Source organism: Cervus elaphus, chromosome 29 (assembly GCF_910594005.1).
Source record: "Cervus elaphus chromosome 29, mCerEla1.1, whole genome shotgun sequence".
In the NCBI taxonomy this organism is placed as follows: Eukaryota; Metazoa; Chordata; class Mammalia; order Artiodactyla; family Cervidae; genus Cervus; species Cervus elaphus.
Window position 1 is genome coordinate 37,772,210 of NC_057843.1, and position 25,153 is coordinate 37,797,362.

General features: G+C 39.6%; 1 protein-coding gene across 3 annotated transcripts in view; it reads right to left on the reverse strand.

Annotated features, from left to right (window-relative positions):
- Positions 1–24,072, reverse strand: part of RIC1 (RIC1 homolog, RAB6A GEF complex partner 1) — a 143,896-nt gene extending 119,824 nt beyond the window's left edge. For all 3 annotated transcript variants that reach the window (XM_043891308.1, XM_043891309.1, XM_043891307.1), the window contains exon 1: positions 23,649–24,072. In XM_043891308.1, coding sequence (XP_043747243.1) covers positions 23,649–23,792 — 144 coding nt within the window. In that variant the 5' untranslated portion in view covers positions 23,793–24,072. The remainder of the gene's footprint in view (positions 1–23,648) is intronic.
- Between the last annotated feature and the right edge of the window lie 1,081 nt (positions 24,073–25,153).

Sequence of the window (25,153 nt, forward strand, 5' to 3'; positions counted from 1 at the left end):
GTGATAATGTACAGCTATGACGTACTCCTTTTCCTATTTGGAACCAGTCTGTTTTTCTATGTCCAGTTCTAACTGTGGCTTCCTGACCTGCATACAGACTTCTCAAGAGGCAGATCAGGTGGTGTGGCATTCCCATCTCTGTCATACATGACAATAACACCTCAAAAAAATCACCTGAGAACACAACAGCCAGACAAAAAATCAGTAAGAAGGAACTTGAATAACACTATAGACTAATTAATTTCACTTAAAACATTTTCACAGATAACTCCAAACAACAGAAAAATATACATTTTTCCAAGCACACATATAATATCCTCTAAGACAGACTATAAATTAGGCCACAAAACAAGTCTTCAGTTCACTAGCTCAGTCGTGTCCAACTCTTTGCAACCCCATGAATCGCAGCACACCAGGCTTCCCAGTCCATCACCAACTCCTGTAGCCTACTCAAAATGTCCACTGAGCCAGTGATGCCATTCAACCATCCCATCCTCTGTCGTCCCCTTCTCCTCCTGCCTTCAATCTTTCCCAACATCAGGGTCTTTTCCAATGAGCTGGTTCTTTGCATCAGGTGGACAAAGTATTGCAGTTTCAGCTTCAGCATCAGTCCTTCCAATGAACATTCAGGACTGATTTTCCTTAGGATGGACTGGCTGGATCTCCTTGCTGTCCAAGGGACTCTCAAGAGTCTTCTCCAATACCACAGTTCAAAAGCATCAAGTCTTCCGTGCTTAGCTTTCTTTACAGTCCAACTCTCATATTCATACAAGACTACTGGAAAAACCATAGCTTTGACTAGACGGACCTTTGTCAGTAATGTCTCTGCTTTTTAATATGCTGTCTAGGCTGGCCATAGCTTTTCTTCCAAGGAGCAAGCGTCTTTTAGTTTCATGGCTGCAGTCACCATCTGTAGTGATTTTGGAGCCCCCCGCAAAAAAGCCTGTCACTGTTTCCATTGTTTCCCCAACTATCTGCCATGAAGTGATGGGATCAGATGCCATGATCTGAGTTTTCTGAATGCTGAGTTTTAAGCCAACTTTTTCACTCTCCTCTTTCACTTTCATCAAGAGGCTCTTTAGTTCTTCTTCACTTTCTCCCATAAGGGTGGTGTCATCTGCATATCTGAGGTTATTGATATTTCTCCCAGCAATCTTGATTCCAGCTTGTGCTTCAACCAGTCCAGCATTTCTCATGATGTACTCTGCATATAAGTTAAATAAGCAGGGTGACAAAATACAGTCTGTGGGATCTAGTTCTCTGACCAGGGATCGAATCAGGACCCCTGTGTTGACTGCATGGAGTCCTAGCCACTGGACCACCAGGGATGACCCCAAATAAGTCTTAAGAAACTTTAAAAGACTGAGCAAAAACACAAAAAGAAAGTCGTTTTTTTTTCTGATTACAACAGAATGAAAATAAAGATGAACAGCAAAAGGAAAACAGAAAACTCACAACATGGAAATTAACATACTCTTAACACATAGAAAATTAAAAAAACAAAAAATCACAAGGGAAATCAGGAAATATCCTGAGACAAATGAAAACAGAAACAATACACTAAAACATACAGATGCAACAAAAACAATGCAAAGTGGGAAATTTACAACTAAATGCTTACATTAAAAAAGAAAAAGGTCTTAAACCAATCATTTCACATCTTACAGAAATACACAAATAATAAATTAATCCAAAGTTAGATGAAAGAAGAAAATGATAAAGATTAGAGCAGAGAGAAATGAAGAACACACACAGAAAAAAAGAAAATCAAAGAAACCAGGAGTGATTCTTCTCAAAGATCAACAAACCTGAAAAACCTTTAGCTAGACTGACTAAGAAGAGAAAAGGGGGTAAAAATTTTAAATAGCTAAAATCAGAAATGAAAAAGGAAACATTACTAGTTCTACAAAAATAAAAATTATGAGTGTACTCTGAACAGCTAGCTATATTCTAACCAATCACAAAACTTAGGTAAAATGGACAAATTTTACAAATGAATAGTGAAATAGAAAATCTGAATAAATTTATAAGATTAAATCAGCAATAAAAAGAATCTCCCAAAATGAAAAGTCTGTATGGTTTCATTAGTGAATTCTATCAAACACTTGAAATAAATGCCAATCCTCCTCAAATTCTTTCAGTAAAGTGAAGAAGGACACTTAGAAACTCATCCTATGAGGCCAGCATTACCCTGATACTACTAAAGCCAAAGACTTGCAAGAAAGGAAAACTACAGATCAATATCCCTTAAGAATACATATGCAGAAATACTCAACAAAATACTAGCAAGCCAAATTTAGCAGCATTATGAAAATAATTGTAAGTCAGTGGGACTTCTTCCTGGAATGCAAGGATAGTTCAGCACAAGAAAAACAACTGTAATAACCACATTAACAGAATGAAAGAAAAACACCACATGATCATCTCAGTTGACTCAGAAAAAAACATGTGACAAAACTCAGCACCTTTCCATGAGAAAAACACTCAACAAATTAGGAATAGAGGGAACATACCTCAATGTAAGAAAAGTAATATATAAAAAAACTTACGGTCAACATCATACATGATGGTGAAAAACTGAAAAGCTTTTCTCTAAGATCAGAAACAAAACAAGGGTGCTCACTTTCACTAATTCCATTCAAAACAGCACTGGAAATCCTGCCCAGAGAAATCAGTAAAGAAAATAAAAAGCACCCAACTGGAAGAGAAACTGAATTATCTCTCTTCTCTGAAAATATGAACTTCTATGTAGAATACCCTATAGATTTCACACAAAACTGTTAGAAGTGATTAACAATTTAGCAAAGCTGCAGGATACAGTATTAGCACACAAAAATCTGTTGAATTTCTATGCAATAAGGAACATGTACAAATAAAATTTTAAAAATCACTATTTACAGTAGTATTAAAAACAATAAAATATTCAGAATTAAGCTTACCCAAGGAAGTGAAAGACCTGTATGCTAAAAACTACAAGATATTGCTAAAATAAAGAAGATGCATGTAAATAGCAAGACTTCTCATGTTCATGGGTTAAAAAACAAAGTTAAGACGTCAGTAATACCAAAGCAATTTACAGATTCAAAGTAAGCCCTATCAAAATTACACCACCAGTTTTTTGGTTTTTGCAGATATTGTGAAAATTCATCTTAAAACATGGAATCTCAAGGGACTTCAATAGCTAAAACAAGCATAAAATAGAAGGTTGGAGGTCTCACACTTTCTGATTTCAAAACTTAATACAAAGCTAAGGTAATCAAAATAGTACCACACTGGCATAAAGACTGACATACACAACAATGAAATACAACAGAGAGCCCAAGATTAATAGTAATATATCATATATGTGGCCAAAGGATTTTCAACAAGTGCCGAAACCATTCAATAGGGGAAAAGAATAGTGTTTAACAAATTGCACCAGGAAAACTGAATATCCACAAGGAAAAAAATAAAATTTGATCCTTATCTTACACCATATACAAAAATCAACTCAAAATGGATCACAAATCTAAATATAAGCTAAAACTATTAGTCTTAAAAGAAAAACACAGGACAAAAACTTCATGATTTTGGATTTGGCCATCATTTCTTGCATATGACACCAAAAGCACAGGCAACAAAAGAAAAAACAGTTAAGCTGGACTTCATCAATATTAAAAGCTTTTGGACATCAAAGGACACTATCAACAGAGTACAATGGCAACCCACATAATGGAAGAAAATGTTTGCAAATCATATATATAAGGAATTGATATTCAGAATACAGTTGACCCTTGCAATGCAGGAACTGACCCTCTGTCAAAAACCTCAGTATAACTTAACAGTGGGCCTTTCATCACTGCAATTCCACATCTGAGAATTCAACCAACCATTGATAATGTAGTACTATAGTATTTTACTAATGAAAAACATTCACATGTTTGGGTCAGGCCAGACCCACGTTGTTCAAGGGCTAACTGTGAATACAGAATGCCAAGAACTCAACAACAAAAAGAAAGTCACCTGATTTTAAAATGGGCTAAGAATTTGGAGAGACAGTTCTCCAAAGAAGATACAGAAGCAACCAATAAATACATTAAAAGGTATTCAATCCAAGTGGCTCACTGGTAAACAATCCACCTTCCAATGAAGGAGCTGCAAGAGACTCAGGTTTGATCCCTTGGTCTGGAAGATCCCATGGAGGAGGAAATGGCAACCCTCTCCAGTAATCTTGCCAGGATAAACCTATGGACAAAGGAGCCTGGCGGGCTACAGTCCACAGGGTCACAGAGTCAGATGTAACTGAGCATACACAATGACAAGTGATGTCATGTGCAACTCTTTGTGACCCCGTGGACTATAGCCCTCCAGGCTCCTCTGTCCATGGGATTTTCCAGGCAACAATACTGGAGTAGGATGCCATTTCCTACTTTAGAGTATCTTCCCAAACCAGGGGTCAAACCCACATCTCCAGCGTCTCCTGCACTGCAGGCTGATTCTTTACCACTGAGTCACCAAGGAAGCCTGGGAGATACAAATCAAAACCACAATGAGATACCACTTTGCACTCATCAGGATAGCTATCATAAAAAAAAAAAACAGGAAAAAGAAAGTTTTGGCAAAGATGTGGGAAAATCTAAACCCCTGTGTATTGCTGGTGGAAATGTAAAATGGTGCAGCCACTGTGAAACAACAGTATGACAAAACAAAACAAAACAAAACCAAACCCCAGCAATTTCTCAAAAAATTAAACAGAGAATTGCCATATGATCCAGCAATTCCACTTTGGATATATACAAGTGAATTAAAAGCAGGGACTGAAACAGATATTTGTGCACTAATGTTCACAGCAGTACTATTCTATTCACAAAAAGTGAAAGCAACCCCCAAAATGGATGCAATTCAAATGTTCATCAACATATGAATGGATCAACTATAATATACACCTACAATAAAGTATTATTCAGCCTTAAAAAGGTAGCATATTTTGGGACATGCTATGTAACATGGAAGAACCTTGACTACATTCTAAGTGAATTAAGTCTATCACTAACAAACATTGCGTTTCTACAATAGGTAAATTCATAGGGAAACAAAGTAAAATGGTGGTTGCCAGGGGCTGGGAGGAGGGGGAAATGGGGAATCACTGTTTATCAGAAATGGAGTTTCAATATGAAAAAGTTCTAGAAATGGATGAAAGTAATGGTTGCACAAATGTGAATATATTTAGGGCCACAGAATTGCATATTTAAAAATTATTAAAATGGTAAATTTTATATTATGCATATTTTACCATTTTAAAAGCATTAAAGTAAAAAGCAGGATGAAACATTTTCTATACTTTACTGGAGTTAATTCAGAATCGACCTGAAATATATTGTAATAAGATTCATTTTTAATTGCTAGAGCAACCATTAGTAAAATAACTCAAAAAGTATGTTTAAGAAATCAAAGCGATTAAAGGCATAACAGATAAACAGAAAACATCTGACATATAGAAAAGAAATAGCAAATTATCTAATGTAAACCCAACCACATCAACAATCATATGTAAAATAGACTAAACACTCCAATCAAAAGGCAGAAGCTGCAGCAGACTCAGGTTTGATCCCTTGGTCAGAAAGATCTCCCGAAGGAGGAAATGGCAATTTCCTCTCAATTTTATTGTAAACCTGAAAATGTTCAAAAGAAAAAAATTATGGAATACAACTAATACAGTGCTTAGAAAATGTAAGAGCTTAAAATGCCTACATTAAAAAAAGGAAATGCCTCAACTTAATAACCTAGGTTTTCAACCTAGCAAAAGTAAATCAAGCTAAACCCAAAGCAAGTTGAAGAAAATAATTAAAAAAAAAAAAATCAATGCAGAAATCAATAAAATAGAAAACAGAAACTTAACAGACTAAGGTCAGTAAAAACAAAAGTTGGTTCTCTGTAAAGATCTAAAAAATTGATAAAATTTCAGCTAGACTGAACAGGGAAGTCCCTTGTGCTTCTGTATCAATTTTAGAATGGATTTTCATATTCCTGCAAAAAGCACTGGTGGGACTGCACTGAATCTATAGACTGCTTTTGGCAGTACAGTACTGACATTTCAACAACATTGTCTCCCAATCCATAAAAATGGGATGTCTTTACATTTATTTGCATCTTTTTCTTTCAGCAATTTTTGTAATTCTTAGCATATGTCTTTAGCCTCTTTAATTTTCATTCTAAGTATTTATTCTTTATTAATATCAATTTTTTAAATTGAACTATAGTTAATTTACAAGCTGTGTATTAGCTTCAGGTATGCAGAAAAGTGACTCACTTATATCAAGTGTACACATACACACACTCTTTTTCAGTCTTTTCCATTATAGGTTATTACAAGACATTGAATACAGTTCCCTGTGCTAAAGAATAGCTTCTTGTTGCTTATCTATTTTATACACAGTAGTGTGTATATGTTAATCCTGAACTCCTAATCCATTTCCCCTCACACTCTGTATTTGATTCCTTTTGATGCTATTGTGGAATGGAACTATTTCCTTAATTTCATTTTTGGATGTTCACTGTTTTTGTATAAAAATGCAACTGAATTTTGCATATGATTTTATGTTCTGCAATTTTGCTGAATTCATTTATTACTTCTAACTACCAAAAAAAAAAAAATTCTACCGAAGCAAACAAATTTTGGCAAGGCTGCAGAACAATATACAAAAATTAATTTCATATCTATTTGTCAATAATGATCTGAAAATGAAACTGATTACATTCACAATAGCATCATAGAAGATAAACACAACTTAGAAATAAGCTTAAAAAAAGTAACAGATCTGTACACTGCAAACTAAAAAAATACTGCCAACAGAAACTTTTCAAAATCTAAATAAATGAAGAGACACTCATGTTTATGTCTGATTTACTGTCACTTCCTGAAAAATCCAAACAAGGTTTTTCTTTTCTTTCTTTTGTAGAAACTGACAAAGACTCTAAAATCTATATAGAATTGCAAAATATCTAGAATAGGCAAACTAATTTTGAAAACCAAAACTAGGACTTTCACCAACTTTCTATAAAAGCTCCAGTGTGATGATGCTTGTACAATGATAGACATACTGATCAACAGAACAGAATATATAGAAATAAACCCTTACATTTATGGTCAATAGATTTCTGACAAATATGCCAATACAATTCAATAGTGAAAGGAGTTTTTCTAACAAATAATGCTAAAGCAATTGGATCTATATGTAAAAAAAGAAACTGATCTTAGATCTCTACCTGAACCACACATAATAATCAACTCAAAACATTTGATAGACCTATGTGTAAGAGTTCAGATGACAGCACTTATAAAAGAAAATACAGAACATGTCTGTGATCTTGTACTGGCAAAAGGTTTCTCAGATAGGACACAAAAAGCATGACTCATAAAAGAAATGATAATCCAGACTTCACCAAAACCAAATCTTTTCTCTTCAGAAGGTCCTATTAAGAAACTGAAAAGAGACAAAGTGGGCTTTATACCAGGAATGCAAGGATTCTTTAATATTTGCAAACCAATCAATTTAATGCACCACATTAACAAATTGAAAGATAAAAACCATGATTATCTCAATAGATGGAGAAAAAGCCTTTGACAAAATTCAACATCCATTTATAAAAACTCTCCAGAAAGCAGGAATAGAAGGAACATACCTCAACATAATAAAAGCTATATATGACAAACCCACAGCAAACATTATCCTCAATGGTGAAAAATTGAAAGCATTTCCCCTACAGTCAGGAATAAGACAAGGGTGCCCACTCTCACCACTACTATTCAACATAGTGTTGGAAGTTTTGGCCACAGCAATCAGAGCAGAAAAAGAAGTAAAAGGAATCCAGATAGGAAAAGAAGAAGTGAAACTCTCACTGTCTGCAGATGACATGATCCTCCACATAGAAAACCCTAAAGACTCTATCAGAAAATTACTAGAGCTAATCAATGAATACAGTAAAGTTGCAGGACATAAAATCAACACAGAGAAGTCCCTTGCATTCCTATACACTAACAATGAGAAAACAAAGAAATTAAGGAAACAATACAATTCACCATTGCAACAAAAAGAATACAATACTTAGTATATCTACCTAAAGAAACAAAAGACCTACATATAGAAACCTATAAAACACTGATGAAAGAAATCAAAGAGGACACAAACAGATGGAGAAATATACCATGTTCATGGATTGGAAGAATCAATATTGTGAAAATGAGTATGCTACCCAAAGCAATCTATAGATTTAATGCAATCCCTATCAAGCTACCAACGGTATTTTTCACAGAACTAGAACAAATAATTTCACAATTTGTATGGAAATACAAAAAACCTCGAATAGCCAAAGTGATCTTGAGAAAGAAGAATGGAACTGGAGGAATCAACCTGCCTGACTTCAGGCTCTACTACAAAGCTACAGTCAACAAGACAGTATGGTACTGGCACAAAGACAGAAATATAGATCAATGGAACAGAATAGAAAGCCCAGAGATAAATCCACGAACCTATGGACACCTTATCTTTGACAAAGGAGGCAAGGATATACAATGGAAAAAAGACAACCTCTTCAACAAGTGGTGCTGGGAAAATTGGTCGACCACTTGTAAAAGAATGAAACTAGAACACTTTCTAACACCATACACAAAAATAAACTCAAAATGGATTAAAGATCTAAATGTAAGACCAGAAACTCTACAACTCCTAGAGGAGAACATAAGCAAAACACTCTCCGACATAAATCACAGCAAGATCCTCTATGACCCACCTCCCAGAATATTGGAAATAAAAGCAAAAATAAACAAACAGGACCTAATGAAACTTAAAAGCTTCTGCATAACAAAGGAAACTATAAGCAAGGTGAAAAGGCAGCCTTCAGAATGGGAGAAAATAATGGCAAACAAAGCAACAAAGGATTAATCTCAAAAATATACAAGCAACTCCTGCAGCTCAATTCCAGAAAAATAAATGACACAATCAAAAAATGGGCCAAAGAACTAAACAGACATTTCTCCAAAGACGACATACAGATGGCCAACAAACACATGAAAAGATGTTGAGCATCATTATCACAGAAATGCAAATCAAAACCACAATGAGGTACCATTACACATCAGTCAGAATAGCTGCTAGCCAAAAGTCTACAAGCAATAAATGTTGGAGAGGGCGTGGAGAAAAGGGAACCCTCTTACACTGTTGGTGGGAATGCAAACTAGTACAACCACTATGGAGAACAGTATGGAGATTCCTTAAAAAACTGGAAATAGAACTGCCATACGACCCAGCAATCCCACTACTGGGCATACACACAGAGGCAACTAGAACCAAAAGAGATACGTGTACGCCAATGTTCATCGCAGCACTGTTTACAATTGCCAGGACATGCAAGCACTAGATGCCCATCAGCAGATGAATGGATAAGAAAGCTGTGGTACATATACACAAAGGAATATTACTCAGCCATTAAAAAGAATACATCTGAATCAGTTCAAATGAGATAAATGAAACTGGAGCCCATTGTACAGAGTGAAGTAAGCCAGAAAGATAAACACCAATACAGTATACTAATATATATATATGGAATTTAGAAAGATGGTAACGATAACCCTATATGCAAAACAGAAAAAGAGACACAGATGTACAGAACAGACTTTTGGACTCTGAGGGAGAAGGCAAGGGTGGGATGATCTGAGAGAATAGCATTGAAACATGTATATTATCAAGTGTGAAACAGACTGCCAGTCCAGGTTGGATGCATGAGACAAGTGCTCAGGCCTGGTGCACTGGGATGACCTAGAGGGATGAGATGGGGAAGGAGGTGGGAGGGGGGTTCAGGATGGGGAACACATGTAAATCCATGGCTGATTCGTGTCAATGTATGGCAAAAACCACTACAATATTGTAAAGTGATTCAGTTTAGTTCAGTCACTCAGTCGTGTCCGACTCCTTGCAACCCCATGAATCGCAGCAGCCAGGCCTCCCTGTCCATCACCAACTCCTGGAGTTAACTCAAACTCATGTCCATCGAGTCGGTGATGCCATCCAGCCATCTCATCCTCTGTCGTCCCCTTCTCCTCCTGCCCCCAGTCCTTCCCAGCATCAGGGTCTTTTCCAATGAGTCAACTCTTCGTATGAGGTGGCCAAAGTATTGGAGTTTCAGCTTCAGCATCAGTCCTTCCAATGAACACCCAGGACTGATCTCCTTTAGGATGGACTGGTTGGATCTCCTTGCAGTCCAAGGGACTCTCAAGAGTCTTCTCTGTGGTGTTGGAGAACACAGTTCAAAAGCATCAATTCTTCGGCACTCAGCTTTCTTCACAGTCCAACTCTCACATCCATATGTGACCAATGGAAAAACCATAGCCTTGACTAGACGGACCTTTGTTGGCAACGGAATGTCTCTGCTTTTTAATATGCTATCTAGGTTGGTCATAACTTTCCTTCCAAGGAGTAAGCGTCTTTTAATTTCATGGCTGCAATCACCATCTGCAGTGATTTTGGAGCCCAAAGAAATAAAGTCTGACACTGCTTCCACTGTTTCCCCATCTATTTCCCATGAAGTGATGGGACCAGATGCCATGATATTCATTTTCTGAATGTTGAGCTTTAAGCCAACTTTTTCACTCTCCTCTTTCACTTTCATCAAGAGGCTTTTTACTTTCTGCCACAAGGGTGGTGTCATCTGCATATCTTCTGCCATAAGGGTGGTGTCATCTGCATATCTGAGATTATTGATATTTCTCCCAGCAATCTTGATTCCAGCTTGTGCTTCCTCCAGCCCAGCGTTTCTCATGATGTACTCTGCATATAAGTTAAATAAGCAGGGTGACAACATACAACCTTGACATACTCCTTTTCATATTTGGAACCAGTCTGTTGTTCCATGTCCAGTTCTAACTGTTGCTTCCTGACCTGCATACAGGTTTCTCAAGAGGCAGGTCAGGTGGTGTGGTATGCCCATCTCTTTCAGAATTTTCCACAGTTTATTGTGATCCACACAGTCGAAGGCTTTGGCGTAGTCAATAAAGCAGAAATAGATGTTTTTCTGGAACTCTCTTGCTTTTTCGATGATCCGGTGGATGTTGGCAATTTGATCTCTGGTTCCTCTGCCATTTTTAAAACCAGCTTGAAGTTCTCAGTTCACGTATGCTGAAACCTGGCTAGGAGAATTTTGAGCATTACTTTACTAGCATCTGAAATGAATGCAATTGTGTGGTAATTTGAGCATTCTTTGGCATTGCCTTTCTTAGGGATTGGGATGAAAACTGACCTTTTCCAGTCCTGTGGCCACTGCTGAGTTTTCCAAATTTGCTGACATATTGAGTGCAGCACTTTCACAGCATCATCTTTCAGGATTTGAAATAGCTCAACTGGAATTCCATCACATCCACTAGCTTTGTTCATAGTGATGCTTTCTAAGGCCCGCTTGACTTTACATTCCAGGATGTCTGGCTCTACGTGAGTGATCACACCTTCGTGATTATCTGGGTTGTGAAGATCTTTGTTGTACAGTTCTTCTGTGTATTCTTGCCACCGCTTCTTAATGTCTTCTGCTTCTGTTAGGTCCATACCATTTCCATCCTTTTCGAGCCCATCTTTGCATGAAATGTTCCCTTGGTTATCTCTAATTTTCTTGAAGAAATCTCTAGTCTTTCCCATTCTGTTGTTTTCCTCTATTTCTTTGCACTGATCGCTGAGGAAGGCTTTGTTATCTCTCCTTGCTGTTCTTTGGAACTCTGCATTCAAATGGGACTATCTCTCCTTTTCTCCTTTGCTTTTCGCTTCTCTTCTTTTCACAGCTATTTGTAAGACTTCCTCAGACAACCATTTTGCCTTTTTGCATTTCTTTTCCATGGGGAAGGTCTTGATCCCTGTCTCCTGTACAATGTCACGAACCTCTGTCCATAGTTCATCAGGCACTCTTTCTATCAGATCTAGTCCCTTAAATCTATGTCTCACTTCCACTGTATAATCCTAAGGGATCTGATTTAGGTCATACCTGAATGGTCTACTGGTTTTCCCTACTTTCTTCAATTTAAGTCTGAATTTGGCAATAAGGAGTTCATGATCTGAGCCACAGTCAGCTCCCGGTCTTGTTTTTGCTGACTGTATAGAGCTTCCCCATCTTTGGCTGCAAAGAATATAATCAATCTGATTTTGATGTTGACCATCTGATGATGTCCATGTGTACAGTCTTCTCTTATGTTGTTGGAAGAGGGTGTTTGCTATGACCAGTGCATTCTCTTGGCAAAACTCTATTAGCCTTTGCCCTGCTTCATTCTGTACCCCAAGGCCAAATTTGCCTGTTACTCCAGGTGTTTCTTGACTTCCTACTTTTGTATTCCAGTCCCCTATAATGTAAAGGACATCTTTTTTGGGTGTTAGTTCTAAAAGTTCTCGTAGGTCTTCATAGAACCATTCAACTTCAGCTTCTTCAGCGTTACTGGTTGGGGCATAGGCTTGGATTACCGTGATATTGAATGGTTTGCCTTGGAAACGAACAGATATCATTCTGTCGTTTTTGAGATACGAAATATACCAGATACTCATCCTAAAAGACTGATTTTTCCGGGACTTCAAATGCCATTACTCGTACTCTTTTGCTGTGGCTGCTACTACTTGTTTACCATGTATATGCTATCCAAACAGCTGCCAGCCACTACTAAAACTTAAGTTGTATCACATCACACTAAAACCCTTCAAATGGCTCCCCATCTTGCTTGTTAAAAGCCAAGTCCTCACAATGGCCTATAACCTATCATCAGTGCATGTCCCTTCGCCCCACCCCCAACCTTGTCTCTGACGTATTTCTTAATATCCTCTTTACTCATCTTACTCCAGCCACACTGACTTTCGACTCTTCTACTACACTGGTGTCACAGCATGCAGTTCCTTCCTCAGGACCTCTGGACTTGGCATCACCCTTACCTGAAAAAAATCCAATCCAAGATGGCAGAGTAAGGACATGTGCTCATCTTCAAGAACTCCAAAATTAAAACTCACTGCAAACAACCGTTGACAGGAGAATCTGGATCCCACCAAAAAAAGATACCCCATGTCCAAGGGCAAAGGCAAAGACCCAGCAAGACAGTAGGAGGGGCGAAATTGAGTTTAGAATAAAAACGCATAACCCGCCAGAGACGCTCAGAGGGCTCAAACAAAACCTTGTGCACACCAGAAGATGCCACAGAGACTGAGCCAGACCTGCCTTTGAGTGTCTGAGTGTCTCCTGCAGAGGTATGAGTCAGCAGTGGCCTGCCGCAGGTACAGGGGCTCAGGGTGCAGCAGACCTGGGCATGGCATAAGCCCTCTTGGAGAAGGTCGCCATTAACCCCACCATACAGCCGCCAGAACTTACACAGGACTGAAGAAAAAGACTCATGGAGGGCACAAACAAAACCTTGTGCGCACTAGGACACAGGAGAAAGGAGCAGTGATGCCACAAGAGACTGACCCAGATGTGCCCGTGGGTGTCCAGGAGTCTCCGGCAGAGGTGTGGGTTGATGATGGCCTGTTGCAGGGTCGGGGCAGTGTGCTGCCATTATCTTTATTTCTTTCACCATAGTTTGGCCTAAGGTAAAACATCAGGGAGGGAACACAGCCCCAAAACAGAAAATTGGATTAAAGATTTACAGAGCATGACCCCGCCCATCAGAACAAGACCCAGTTTCCCCCCCAGTCAGTCTCTCCCATCAGGAAGCTTCCATAAGCCTCTTATCCATCAGAGGGCAGACAGAAGGAAAACCACAATTACAGAAAACTAACCAAACTGATCACACAGCCTTGTCTAACTCAATGAAACTCTGATCCATGTCATGTAGGGCCACCCAAGATGGACAGGTCACAGTGGAAAGTTCTGAAAAAACATGGTCCACTGGCAAAGGGAATGGCAAACCTCTTCAGTATTCTTGCCCTGAGAATCCCATGAACAGTATGAAAAGGCAAAAAGATAGGACACTGAAAGATGAATTCCCCAAGTCAGTAGGTGCCCAATATGCTACTGGAGATCAGTGGAGAAATAACTCCAGAAAGAATGAAGAAAACAGAGCCAAAGCAAAAACAACACCCAGTTGCAGATGTGACTGCTGATGAAAGTAAAGTCCGATGCTTGAAAGTACAATATTGCAAAGGAACCTAGAATGTTAGGTCCAATCAAGGTAAACTGGAAGTGGTCAAACAGGAGATGGCAAGAGTGAATATCAACATTTTAGGAATCAGTGAACTAAAATGGGCTGGAATGGGTGAATTTAACTCAGATGACCATTGTATCTACTACTGTGGACAAAAATCCCTTAGAAGAAAAGGAGCAGCCCTCGTAGTCAACAGAAGAGTCTGAAATGCATTTCCTGGGGGCAACCTCAAAAACGACAGAATAATCTCTGTTTGTTTCAAGGCAAACCATTCAGTATCACAGTAAGCCAAGTCTATGCCCCAACCAGTAATGCTGAAGAAGCTGAACAGTTCTATAAAGTGAAAGTCAAAGTCATTCAGTCATGTCTGACTCTCTGAGACCCCATCGACTGTCCATGGAATTCTCCAGACCAGAATACCGGAGTGGGTAGCCTTTCCCTTCTCCAAGGGATCTTCTCAACCCAGGGATGGAACCCAGGTCTCCCGCATTGCAGGAGGATTCTTTACCAGCTGAGCCACAAGGGAAGCCCAAGAATACTGGAGTGGGAAGCCTATCCCTTCTCCAGAGGATCTTCCGTACCAGGAATCGAATCAGGGTCTCCCACATTTCAGGTGGATTCTTTACCAACTGAGCTATCAGGGAACAGTTTTATGAAAACCTACAAGACCTTCTAGAACTAACACCCCCCAAAAAATGTCCTTTTCATTATAGGGAAATGGAATGCATAAGTAGGAAGTCAAGAGATACCTGGAGTATCAGGCAAATTTGGCCCTGGAGAACAAAATGAAGCAGGGCAAAGGCTAAGAGAGTTTTGCCAAGAGAATGCACTGGTAATAGCAAACACCCTCTTTCAACAACACAAGAGAAGACTCTACACGTGGACATCACCAGATGGTCAATACCGAAATCAGACTGATTATATTCTTTGCAGCCAAAGATAGAGAAGTTCTATATAGTCAGCAAAACAAGATGAGGAGCTGACTGGCTCTGATCATGAACTCCTTATTGCCAAATTCAGACTTAAGTTGAAGAAAGTAGGGAAAACCATTAGACCATTCAGGTATGACCTAAATCAAATCCCTTACAATTATACGGTGGAAGTGACAATATAGGTTCAAGGGATTAGATCTGATAGACAGAGTCCCTGAAGAACAATGACAGACATACTGATCAACAGAACAGAAAATACAGAAATAAACCCTTACATTTATGGTCAATAGATTTCTGACAAATATGCCAATACAATTCAATAGTGAAAGGAGTTTTTCTAACAAATAATGTTAAAGCAATCGGATCTATATGTAAAAAAAGAACCTGATCTTAGATCTTTACCTGAAACCATACATAATAATCAACTCAAAACATTTGACATATGTATAAGAGTTCAGATGATAACATTTATAAAAGAAAATACAGAACATGTCTGTGATCTTGTACTGGCAAAAGGTTTCTTAGATAGGACACAAGAAGCATGATTCATAAAAGAAATGATAATCCAGACTTCACCAAAACCAAACCTTTTCTCTTCAGAAGGCCCTATTAAGAAACTGAGAAGACAAATCACAGACTGTGATAAAATACATGCAAGCCATATCTGATGAAGAATTTGCACCTAGAATATATAAAGAGCTCTTACAACTGAATGAGACAAATGCTCCAATGATGAAAGTGAAAGAGGACAGTGAAAAGGTACGCTTAAAACTCAACATTCAAAAAACAAAGATCATCGCATCCAGTCCCATCACTTCATGGGAAATAGATGGGGAAACAATGGAAACAGTGAGACACTTTTTTGTTTTCCAAAATCACTGCAGATGGTGACTACAGCCATGAAATTAAAAAGACACTTGCTCCTTGGAAGAAAAGCTATGGCCAACCTAGACAACATATTAAAAAGCAAGATATTATGTTGCCAACAAAGGTCCATCTAGTAAAAGCTATGGTTTTTCCAGTAGTCATATATGGATGTGAGAGCTGGACTACAAAGAAAGCTGACCACTGAAGAATTGATGTTTTTGAACTGTGTTGTTGGAGAAAGCTCTTGAGAGTCCCTTGGACTGCAAGTAGATCAAACCAGTCAATCCTAAAGGAAATCAGTTGTGAAGATTCATCCGAAGTACTGATGCGGAAGCTCCAATACTTAGGCCACCTGATGCCAAGAGCTGACTCGTTGGAAAAGACCCTGACGTTGGGAAAGATTGAAGGCAGGAGGAGAAGGGGACGACAGAGGATGGGATGGTTGGATGGCATCACCGACTAGATGGACATGAGTTTGAGCAGGCTCCTGAAGTTGGTGAAGGACAGGGAAGCCAATGTATTGCAGTCCATGGGGTTGCAAAGTGTTGGACACGACTGAGCAACTGAACTGAACTTACCTGAAATGTTCTTCTCTTAGATACCTACGCGGCTTGGTCACTTAGTTCTTTAAGGTCTCTGCTGAAATGCAACCTCCCAAAGAAGGCCTTCTCCAACCACCTTTGGCTAAAATAACAATGCCACACGAACATTCTCTGACACCCTTCCTCTGCTCTTCTCCATGGCACTCATTATACTGACATATGGATGTGTTTGTTGCCTGTCTCCCCTCACCAAAGCAGAAGCTTCATGCAGGCAGGGAATGTTTCTGTAGACTGTTGACATCCTGGCACCAGTGTCTGGCAGATTTGACATTCTGGCACCAGTGTCTGGCAGAGTTAAGTACTTAAACGTTCATTTTACTGTGTTTGCATCAGAAGTTTTCAAACTTTCCTTGTAGTGCCTGTATAGTGGGAAGTTAAACAGGGACTCAAGGCTTCTAGAAATGTATTGCCAGCTTTCATGGATTGGTACTAGAGACTCCCAACAAGTAGCTCCACTTTAGGTCTACATTCCATTCCACTAGGATCTGAAGTAAGAGGAGGGGAAATCCAGTCGCTAAAATCTCTTCCACTACACTGAGGGAACTGACCAGCAGCACTGAACTCCTTCCTTTCCATCTCACCTCAAGGTCCTCTTTTCTTACAGAAAAGTCAGGGGTCCCTGTAATACTGTGCCATAACTTGCACAGAAAGTTATGGGGTTGTAGTTAACCCAGGCTTACTACATTTCAGTCTTAGAACCAGCCCACACCAAATCTCTTCAGAGTGCATGTGATAACCAGAAAAGAAAGCCTTCTCAATCACAGACTTGAATGTTATAGAAGCTTTTATTTCAGTGATTAAAAGATGCAGTAAATGGAAACTATAGTGATTGACATTAAGCATGCACCTCTACTGGTACTGATGTTAGTTTCTGACCGGCCCAAATCTTAATTTTTTTCATTTGGGAACATCATTATTTTGGACCCTGATATACAGGGTAAGTTAACATCTTCCTTGTGGCAGTTTAGTATGAAAATTATGTTCACTGGCTAGATACCTTTAACTAAAGGCCGCTAGACTTTCAGGCAACTTGTACTAGTTTGAGACCATACCTTAGATAAATAAGTGAATCACAGTATAAAGGAGGGAGATAATCTAGAAAGCTGAAATGTAGTGTATGAATAGTCCATACATTTTTTCCAGCACTGATAGTCAAACACTAGATAAGGAGGCAAACACTACATAAGGAGGACTATAGTGAAGAACCAAATTACTCTTCCCCCACTGCTGCCCTTTCTGAGACACACATAGATGTATATTGATCTCCTCAGAAATCTGAAATGAATCTACACAAATAACAGATTACCTATCCCCGGTGGCTCAGTCAGTAAAGAATCCGCCTGGAATGTGGAAGACCTGGGTTCGATCCCTGGGTTGTAAAGAGCCCTGGGAGAAGCCAATGGCAACTCACTCCAGTATTCTTGCCTGGAGAATCCCCATAGATACAGAAGCCTGGCGGGCTGCAGTCCATGGGGTTGCAAAGAGTCAGACATGACTGAAAAACTAAAAGCACACACATGTGGTCCCACTAACAAATTATAGATCACATCAATATAAATATACATTGGGAATAAGGAGTTCAACTGGCTATACATAATACTGCACAGTAATTTAAGTTCTGGCAAACTGCAGATTACCTAATAACTAAAGAAAGACCCTTTATAAGGTAGCACTTCCACCACCACCCCTGCCCAGCTTTAATGAGATATAATTCACATAAAACACTGTTTAAGATATACAACATGTTGATCTGATGCCCTTAAACACTGCAAAAAGATTACCACCAGTCTTAGCTAACACATGCATCATGTTACATAATTATCATTTTCTTCTTGTAGAGAAAACACTGAAAATCTACTCTCATCTAAGCAACTTTCAAGCATATAATACAGTATTATCAACTATAATCACCATGCTGTACATGAACTTATTCAGTTTACAGCTTGAAGTATATGCTCTCATATCAAAGTCTCCCCTTTTCCACCACTCCCCAGATCCTCATACTCACCATTCTAGTACGTTTCTATCCATTTCACTTTTTTAGATGGCATATATGTAAGTGATATATACATAATTTGTCTTTGACTTATTTCACTTAACATAATGCCCTCTAGGTCCTTCCATATATGCTGCAAGTAGTTTAAGATGTCCTTTCTCATGGCTAAACAATATTCCATTATGCATATATACATCTTCTTTATCCATTCATCCATTGACAGATACTTAGGTTATTTCCACATCTTGGCTATTATGAGTAACGTACTACTTTTCTAATATAATTTGGGCTGGGTGTAATAAAAAAGCACTTAATTCACCTTAACTTTTATAACCCTAATACAATTTTTTCTGATTTTAAGTTGTAATTTAATACCATCACATTTTTAAAGTTACATGTCAACATTCAAAAATCTTCAAATCATTAAAACTTGAAAAAAGTATGTGTTATGCATAGGACAGTTATCTTAAATTCATTATTTTTAAAATGCTTATTAAACATCTTTGTGCAAAACAATACAAAGTAAGATTACTTGTAAATTAACGTAATATTATAAATCAATTAAAAATAAATAAGATCACTTCTGCCCTCCAGAAACTTATAAACCAGTTGGAGAAATAAACCAAGTGTGAAAAACTACACTACAAACAGTACTGTTCATCAATAACAATGGTCTCAATGAAAAACAGTGTTCATCGAAAACAATTACAGTAAATAAAGAATGACTTGAAACAGGATTTCAACAGAAGCTAAGGTTTGGGTAATATTCTGATAGGCAGAGACAGGGCAAGAGAGCATTTCAAGAGAGGAAAGTCTCTGATATTAAACTAAGGAGAGTTTGAACCTTATCCTTTAACCAACAGTAAACCCTAAACGACTTCCAAGCAGTGGGTTTATAAGGAAGGCTCTTTGGAGGCATTAACAGAATAGGGTTGAAAGCGAGAGAAATGAGAGAGCTGGAAAAAATACAGGTACAAATTGTTGGGCTAACCAAAAAGTTTGTTTGAGTTTTTCCATGACATCTTAACCATACACCTGATTGAATATCTATCTCATTGTTTTCCATTATTAGTACAGCAAAAAGAGGATAAGTTTTCACTCACGGTTGCTCAAAGACAATTTATTATATTTCATAAGTCCAGTATAACTCACAAAATTTTCATTAACAGACTAGCATCTTTGAACAGAATGGTTTTCTCTCACATACAATATGTCCCCTTAATCCTTTTCATACACTGCCTATTAATACTATCTTTTTCACAGAAAGTGTTCATATATTTAAAATAATCAATGACCTGAAAATTAAGATAAGATTAATTTAGAATTACAGCATTCTAAAGTATCATTTTGTGGTTCACAGAGACTTTTATATTCACAGTTAAGTAGTATATTAAAAGAATAATTCTAGGCTCTCTGATACAGTACAAAACACAATTTATCTCATACAACCCCCATGTCAATCATAAATCATAATGTGCTTTAAACAGCAGCTTCATCTTCAAAGCCGAAATCAGTCCTTTTACAATACTCTTGGCAGAAATACATCATCAACTGCTCTATCAAGTAACTCGCACCTCTAGCGCCCCAATCTAACAGACATACCAAACCTTTTTGGAGTCCCCGTTTTTGGTTCCAAAATATATGAAAATGATATCTGTTGTAAATCCAAGTAGTTTAAAACTCCTAAGTATAATCACTAAGTAGAGAAAGCAAATTTACACCAACACGTTACAATGAAAATGAGTCACACCCTCAGACTAAAAATGAAATCAAAAGCAAAATGACTATCAACAGAAACTCTTAGTTATCGACACATCTAAAAAGCACTCTACTACACTTCTCAAATTTGAAGTCAGGAAAGAAAATTTTGAAAAGATATGACGATAACACTTGGATCCCAAACAGCTACGTAGGGTATATAACAGTCACTATAAGAGGTACATAAAAGCTCACTAGAAGACCCACAAAATGCACACATTATTCTTAGAGATTTTATTTTACTGTTTTCATAGCCTCATCTCTAATCAACATTTTCCAGGCAGCTATTCTTTTAGACATTAAAAAAAATAAAAAACAGCTAGAGTATTAAATGCACGTTCCTCCCACAAGGCTAGTTTTCTCTTTTTAAAAATGCATTCCTCCTAAGTGAATTTAACTTACTAAAAGAGCCCTAACAAAATTTTAAGAAAGCAAATTGTGTTACATCCTCACATCTTTTTGAGCATGTTTCTCCATGTCTCTAAATGCCCTCAAGCTGCTTTTAAGACCTCAAATTCCATAAAAGCCTTCTTCATATCTTCAAAATTCGCTTTATTCTGTAAAATTACTTGCATATACAATGTCTCCAAAATCAAAGCTTTCATGTTCTCATGCAAACATTTTAAACCGATTCACTCTAAATTACATAGGAATGACTGATAGCTACTCAATTTAGCTAGAGGTCTTTTCACTTTTAAAAGAAGTTTGTTAACGTAACTTACATAGGTTTAACTTACATAGTTTAAGTTTAGAAATTTAAAAAATCAAAATAAACACTGGAGTCTCGCACCTGTTTCCCCATTCACCCAGTTACAGACTTTAAAATCATCTCGTCCAATACTTGATTTCTAAAGTGACGGTGATGTCAGAGTTCAAAGTTAACCATAAGTGAAGTTACAGTACCATGGAGCTTCCTTTAAGGTATTCCTGAATTTCCTTTCACATACTTCTGAACCCATACACTCTGTACAACCTAAATTTTTGCACAATCTTAATGATAGTGACCCCAGCATTTCTATAGAAGGTAGTTATCTGTGTGCATCATCAGAATTTGAAGGAAAGGGGTATGGCAAGTTTTACGTTCCAGGATTGCCGTAGATTTGTTTAGTATCTCAGTCCAAAAGAAAAACAAAACACACAAAAAACCCTGATATTCTCAATATCCACAACATCCCTAATAAAGTCAAGGAACATTTTTGTTTCTTTTACAGATAAATAAAGTAGCCTACAGGCTTCTGGTCTATTCTTCCTTCATATTAAATTTATGCTGCATACTGCACTTAGTCGCTGTTGTGTCTGACTGTGACCCCATGGACTGCAGCCTGCCAGGCTTTTCTGTCCATGGGGATTCTCCAGGCAAGAATATTAAGAGTGGGTTGCCATGCCCTCCTCCACGGGATCTTCCCAACCCAGGGATCACACCCACATCTCCTGCATTGCAGGTGGATTCTTTACCAACTGAGCCACCAGGGAAGCCCAAGAATACAAATGTGAGTAGCCGATCTCTTCTCCAGGGGACCTTCCCAACCCAGGAATCAAACCGGGGCCTCCAGCACTGCCAGACAATTCTTTACCAACTGAGCTATGAGGGAAGCCCATATTAAGTTTAGTTATGCCTAAAATTAAGTTGTGTTAGTCACTCAGTCCTGACTCTCTGTGACTCAATGGACTATAGTCTGCCAGGTTCTGCTGTCCATGGAATCCTCCAGGCAAGAATACTGGAGTGGGTACTGGAGATTCCCTCCTCCAGGGGATCTTCCTGACCCAGGGATCGAATCTGAGTCTCCTGCATTGCAAGCAGATTCTTCATCATCTGAGCCACCAGGTGTTGGGTGATAAAATTAAGTTAGGCCTTTTTTTGGAGTTAAGGAAAGTTATATTTCAGGCTTTACCGTTTGTTACATTAGAGTGAAATTATGAACTAAATTCAGAAGGCAATTTAAAATTCACCTTCTAATTATTTTTTTCTTTATATGCCTTAAAAATAATATATACAAACAAAAAAAGAAATTACTCAAGTGGCATACATGATGTAAATGAATCAGTATCTCATTTAAGAACCAGATGATATGCAGTACATAAAAACATGCAATCAAGCACCAGACAGAAGTGTCACATTGTTGTTTTGTGACAACGAAACAACACAAAGCCCTGTTTTGTTCTGAGATGTATTTAAAAATTAAATCAGCCGAAACTTAATGGCAAACACTATAATTTAAAACCTAACTATTACAGTCATAGAAAAGATACCAGAAATACCTAAATCTCATCATTACTTTTACCAGGGCTGTGTGTGAGGATAGTCAAGGGCCTTACAGGCATTCAAATAGTCACACAGATGTGACAGTTTTAACTAACTTGATTAAACCCAGTATTTCACATGTATCTAACAAAGCTAAGGTCGAAACCTATTTCCACCTGGTAAAAATCAGCTTTCAACGGATAACAACTTCACTCTGACATAGATTAGCACCGCCTTCTCTTGGGAGGGTGGGGGGAAATTTTTATCCTCTATTCTGTTGCTTATAAACAGACCTGTAGCAGCGTTCAAGGAAAATAAGGAAATCCAACACTTATTTTTTAAGTTATTCTTTCAACCACTCACTAATTAGATACAAGAAATAAAAAAGCACGATTCACAGAAAGCAAAAACATAACACCGGTTCAAGCGCTTCCCAAATCTTATTACTTCCAGGTGCGAATACCAGGAGGCGAGCGGACAGATTGAGTCCCACTTCCGCTCCTACTAACCCCCCTATAATTCTCTACAGAAGAGTCCAAGAGCTGCAGAGAAAATAACTGACCTAAAAGTGGAGAGAAGTTGGGGTAAGGCGAGGAATTGGGTTACCAGACATTCAGTAAAAAAAAAAAAGCCTCTGGCTGTAGTTGCTAGAAATGTTATCACCGCATGTCAAGTCTGGCACTGACTGGGTAAAGCCCAACAGGCTTTCCCCAACTTCAAAACAATGGCCTTTAAAGCAAGGTAGGACTAGGAACACAACAGCGGCCAGATTCCTAGTTGTGGAAAGTTTAAACAAATTTGTTCCTCGGCGAATGGGGGAAGAGAGAGGAAGGAAAGTCTGGACTCGGCCGAAGGAGCGCGTGGGGTCCGCACTGTGCGCGGCCGCCGGCCCAACGCAGGGAGGTGCAGGGATTTGGGGCAGCAGCGACGGCATCCACTCCGGAGCCCTGGCCAGAGGACGTGTCCAGATCCGGGGGTTCGCGCAGCCAAGGAGGTGGAACAAGGACGGCGAAGACGACTGGGTCTGGTGCGAAAGGGCAGGGGTCCCAGACTCTGGGTGGAAGTTGGGGGCGGGATTGTGCCGGGAAGCCGGGAGGAAGCGGCGAGAGGCTCTACTTACCCGACTGTACCAGATGCTGAGGCGAGCTGGGGCCAGTACGGCGAAGAAAGTCCTCTGGGGGTCGGACTGAACGTGGAAAGGCGCCTCGGCCGGGCTCCCCAAAGGGCAGAGCAGCCTCTTGGGCCAGCCGCTCAGGAAATACATGGTCCGCGCGGAGCCTCAGACGCCGCGGCGCCAGGCGGCCCCCGGCCCCGTCCGTCACACTCAGCGGCCCAGGGTCGGACGCCCGTCTCCCACACCGCCACCGGCCGAGTCGGCGGCGGCGCCGGTGGCAGCTCCGGGCATCTGCCCTCTGGCCGGGCCGGGCCAGGCCGACACTACGCTAAGCGACGAAGGCAACCCAGCGCAGACGGGGCCCAGTGTCGGGGTAGGAGGGGGAGGGAGAGTCTGGATGGAGAGGGGGCGGGAGGAGCTGGAAGTCCCGCCCCGGCCCTGGCCCCGCCCCTTCCTCGGGCCGCACTGGCGTCACCACGCCGCGCAGCGTGTGTCTTGCCTGTGAGGGCTGCTGCGCGCGTGCGTACCGGAGATATCTTCGCTCCCCTCTGCTGTCTGAAACTCCGCCTTGGGCTTCAGCTCAACACGCATGCGCTTTCCCCTGCTCTGGCTGCTCTGCCCCTCCCAATTGCTATGTAGGGTGTATGTATAGTCCGGGCTGGCAGGCAGGACAAGTGCCTGAGACTCGGCGACAAGTGGGCCGAGCTGGCAAGACGCAGCTACTCGGCGACTACGATCTGGGACCGCCCCTTGCCTGGCCAAATTTAACTTTCCTTCCCTGATTGGTGAAGTCTCTGGTGGGAGTGGGTCCGGAGCTGCATCGCCTGGGTCGCGGGGCACGTGCAGGGGAGGGCGACTCACGTGACGTTTGCTGCTCCAGTTCCTGTCCTGGCTTGTGGGCCGCGGTCTCTGTGCAGGGTTGTGGGGTCCTTCGTCCAGTGAACCCTTGTTGTATGCCAAGGTCTGCAGTGAAAGCTGGTGGTGAAGTTCCTGCCCTCATGGAGTTTACACCCTAGAGGGGGCCTTTATTTCAAATCATAAATAAACCACTTGACGTGAAAGTGCCTGAATCCTGTTCTCTGTCCTTCAGGAATTCTAAATGTAGTGTATATTTTAAAATTCGGTTTGCAATCTTGTGTCCATTTACCAGCCATAATGTTAGACAAGGCAAGGCTTTCTCTTTTGCACTCTCAGTAGAGTATGTGATTTAATATTGGAACTGGAACCGCCTTTAGCGATTCTGTAGTTCGATGTTTAATTTTTTGGACCCCAGGGATCACCTTAACAGTAAGAGTTCCTTTAAGCGTTGACCCTGGGATTACCTCTGAAAAGAAGGATGCAGGAGTGGTGAGGGAATGTGGAGTAGGGGAATGGGGTTCTGGATTAAAAGACTTTATCATCTGCGTCTTTGTACAGTCTGAATTTTTCCCTGTGTTTCAATTAAAAGTTTGGTTTTTTTAAGAGTTAGCCCAAGTGTTTTTTTTTTTAAGTTAACTCACATGAATAAATAA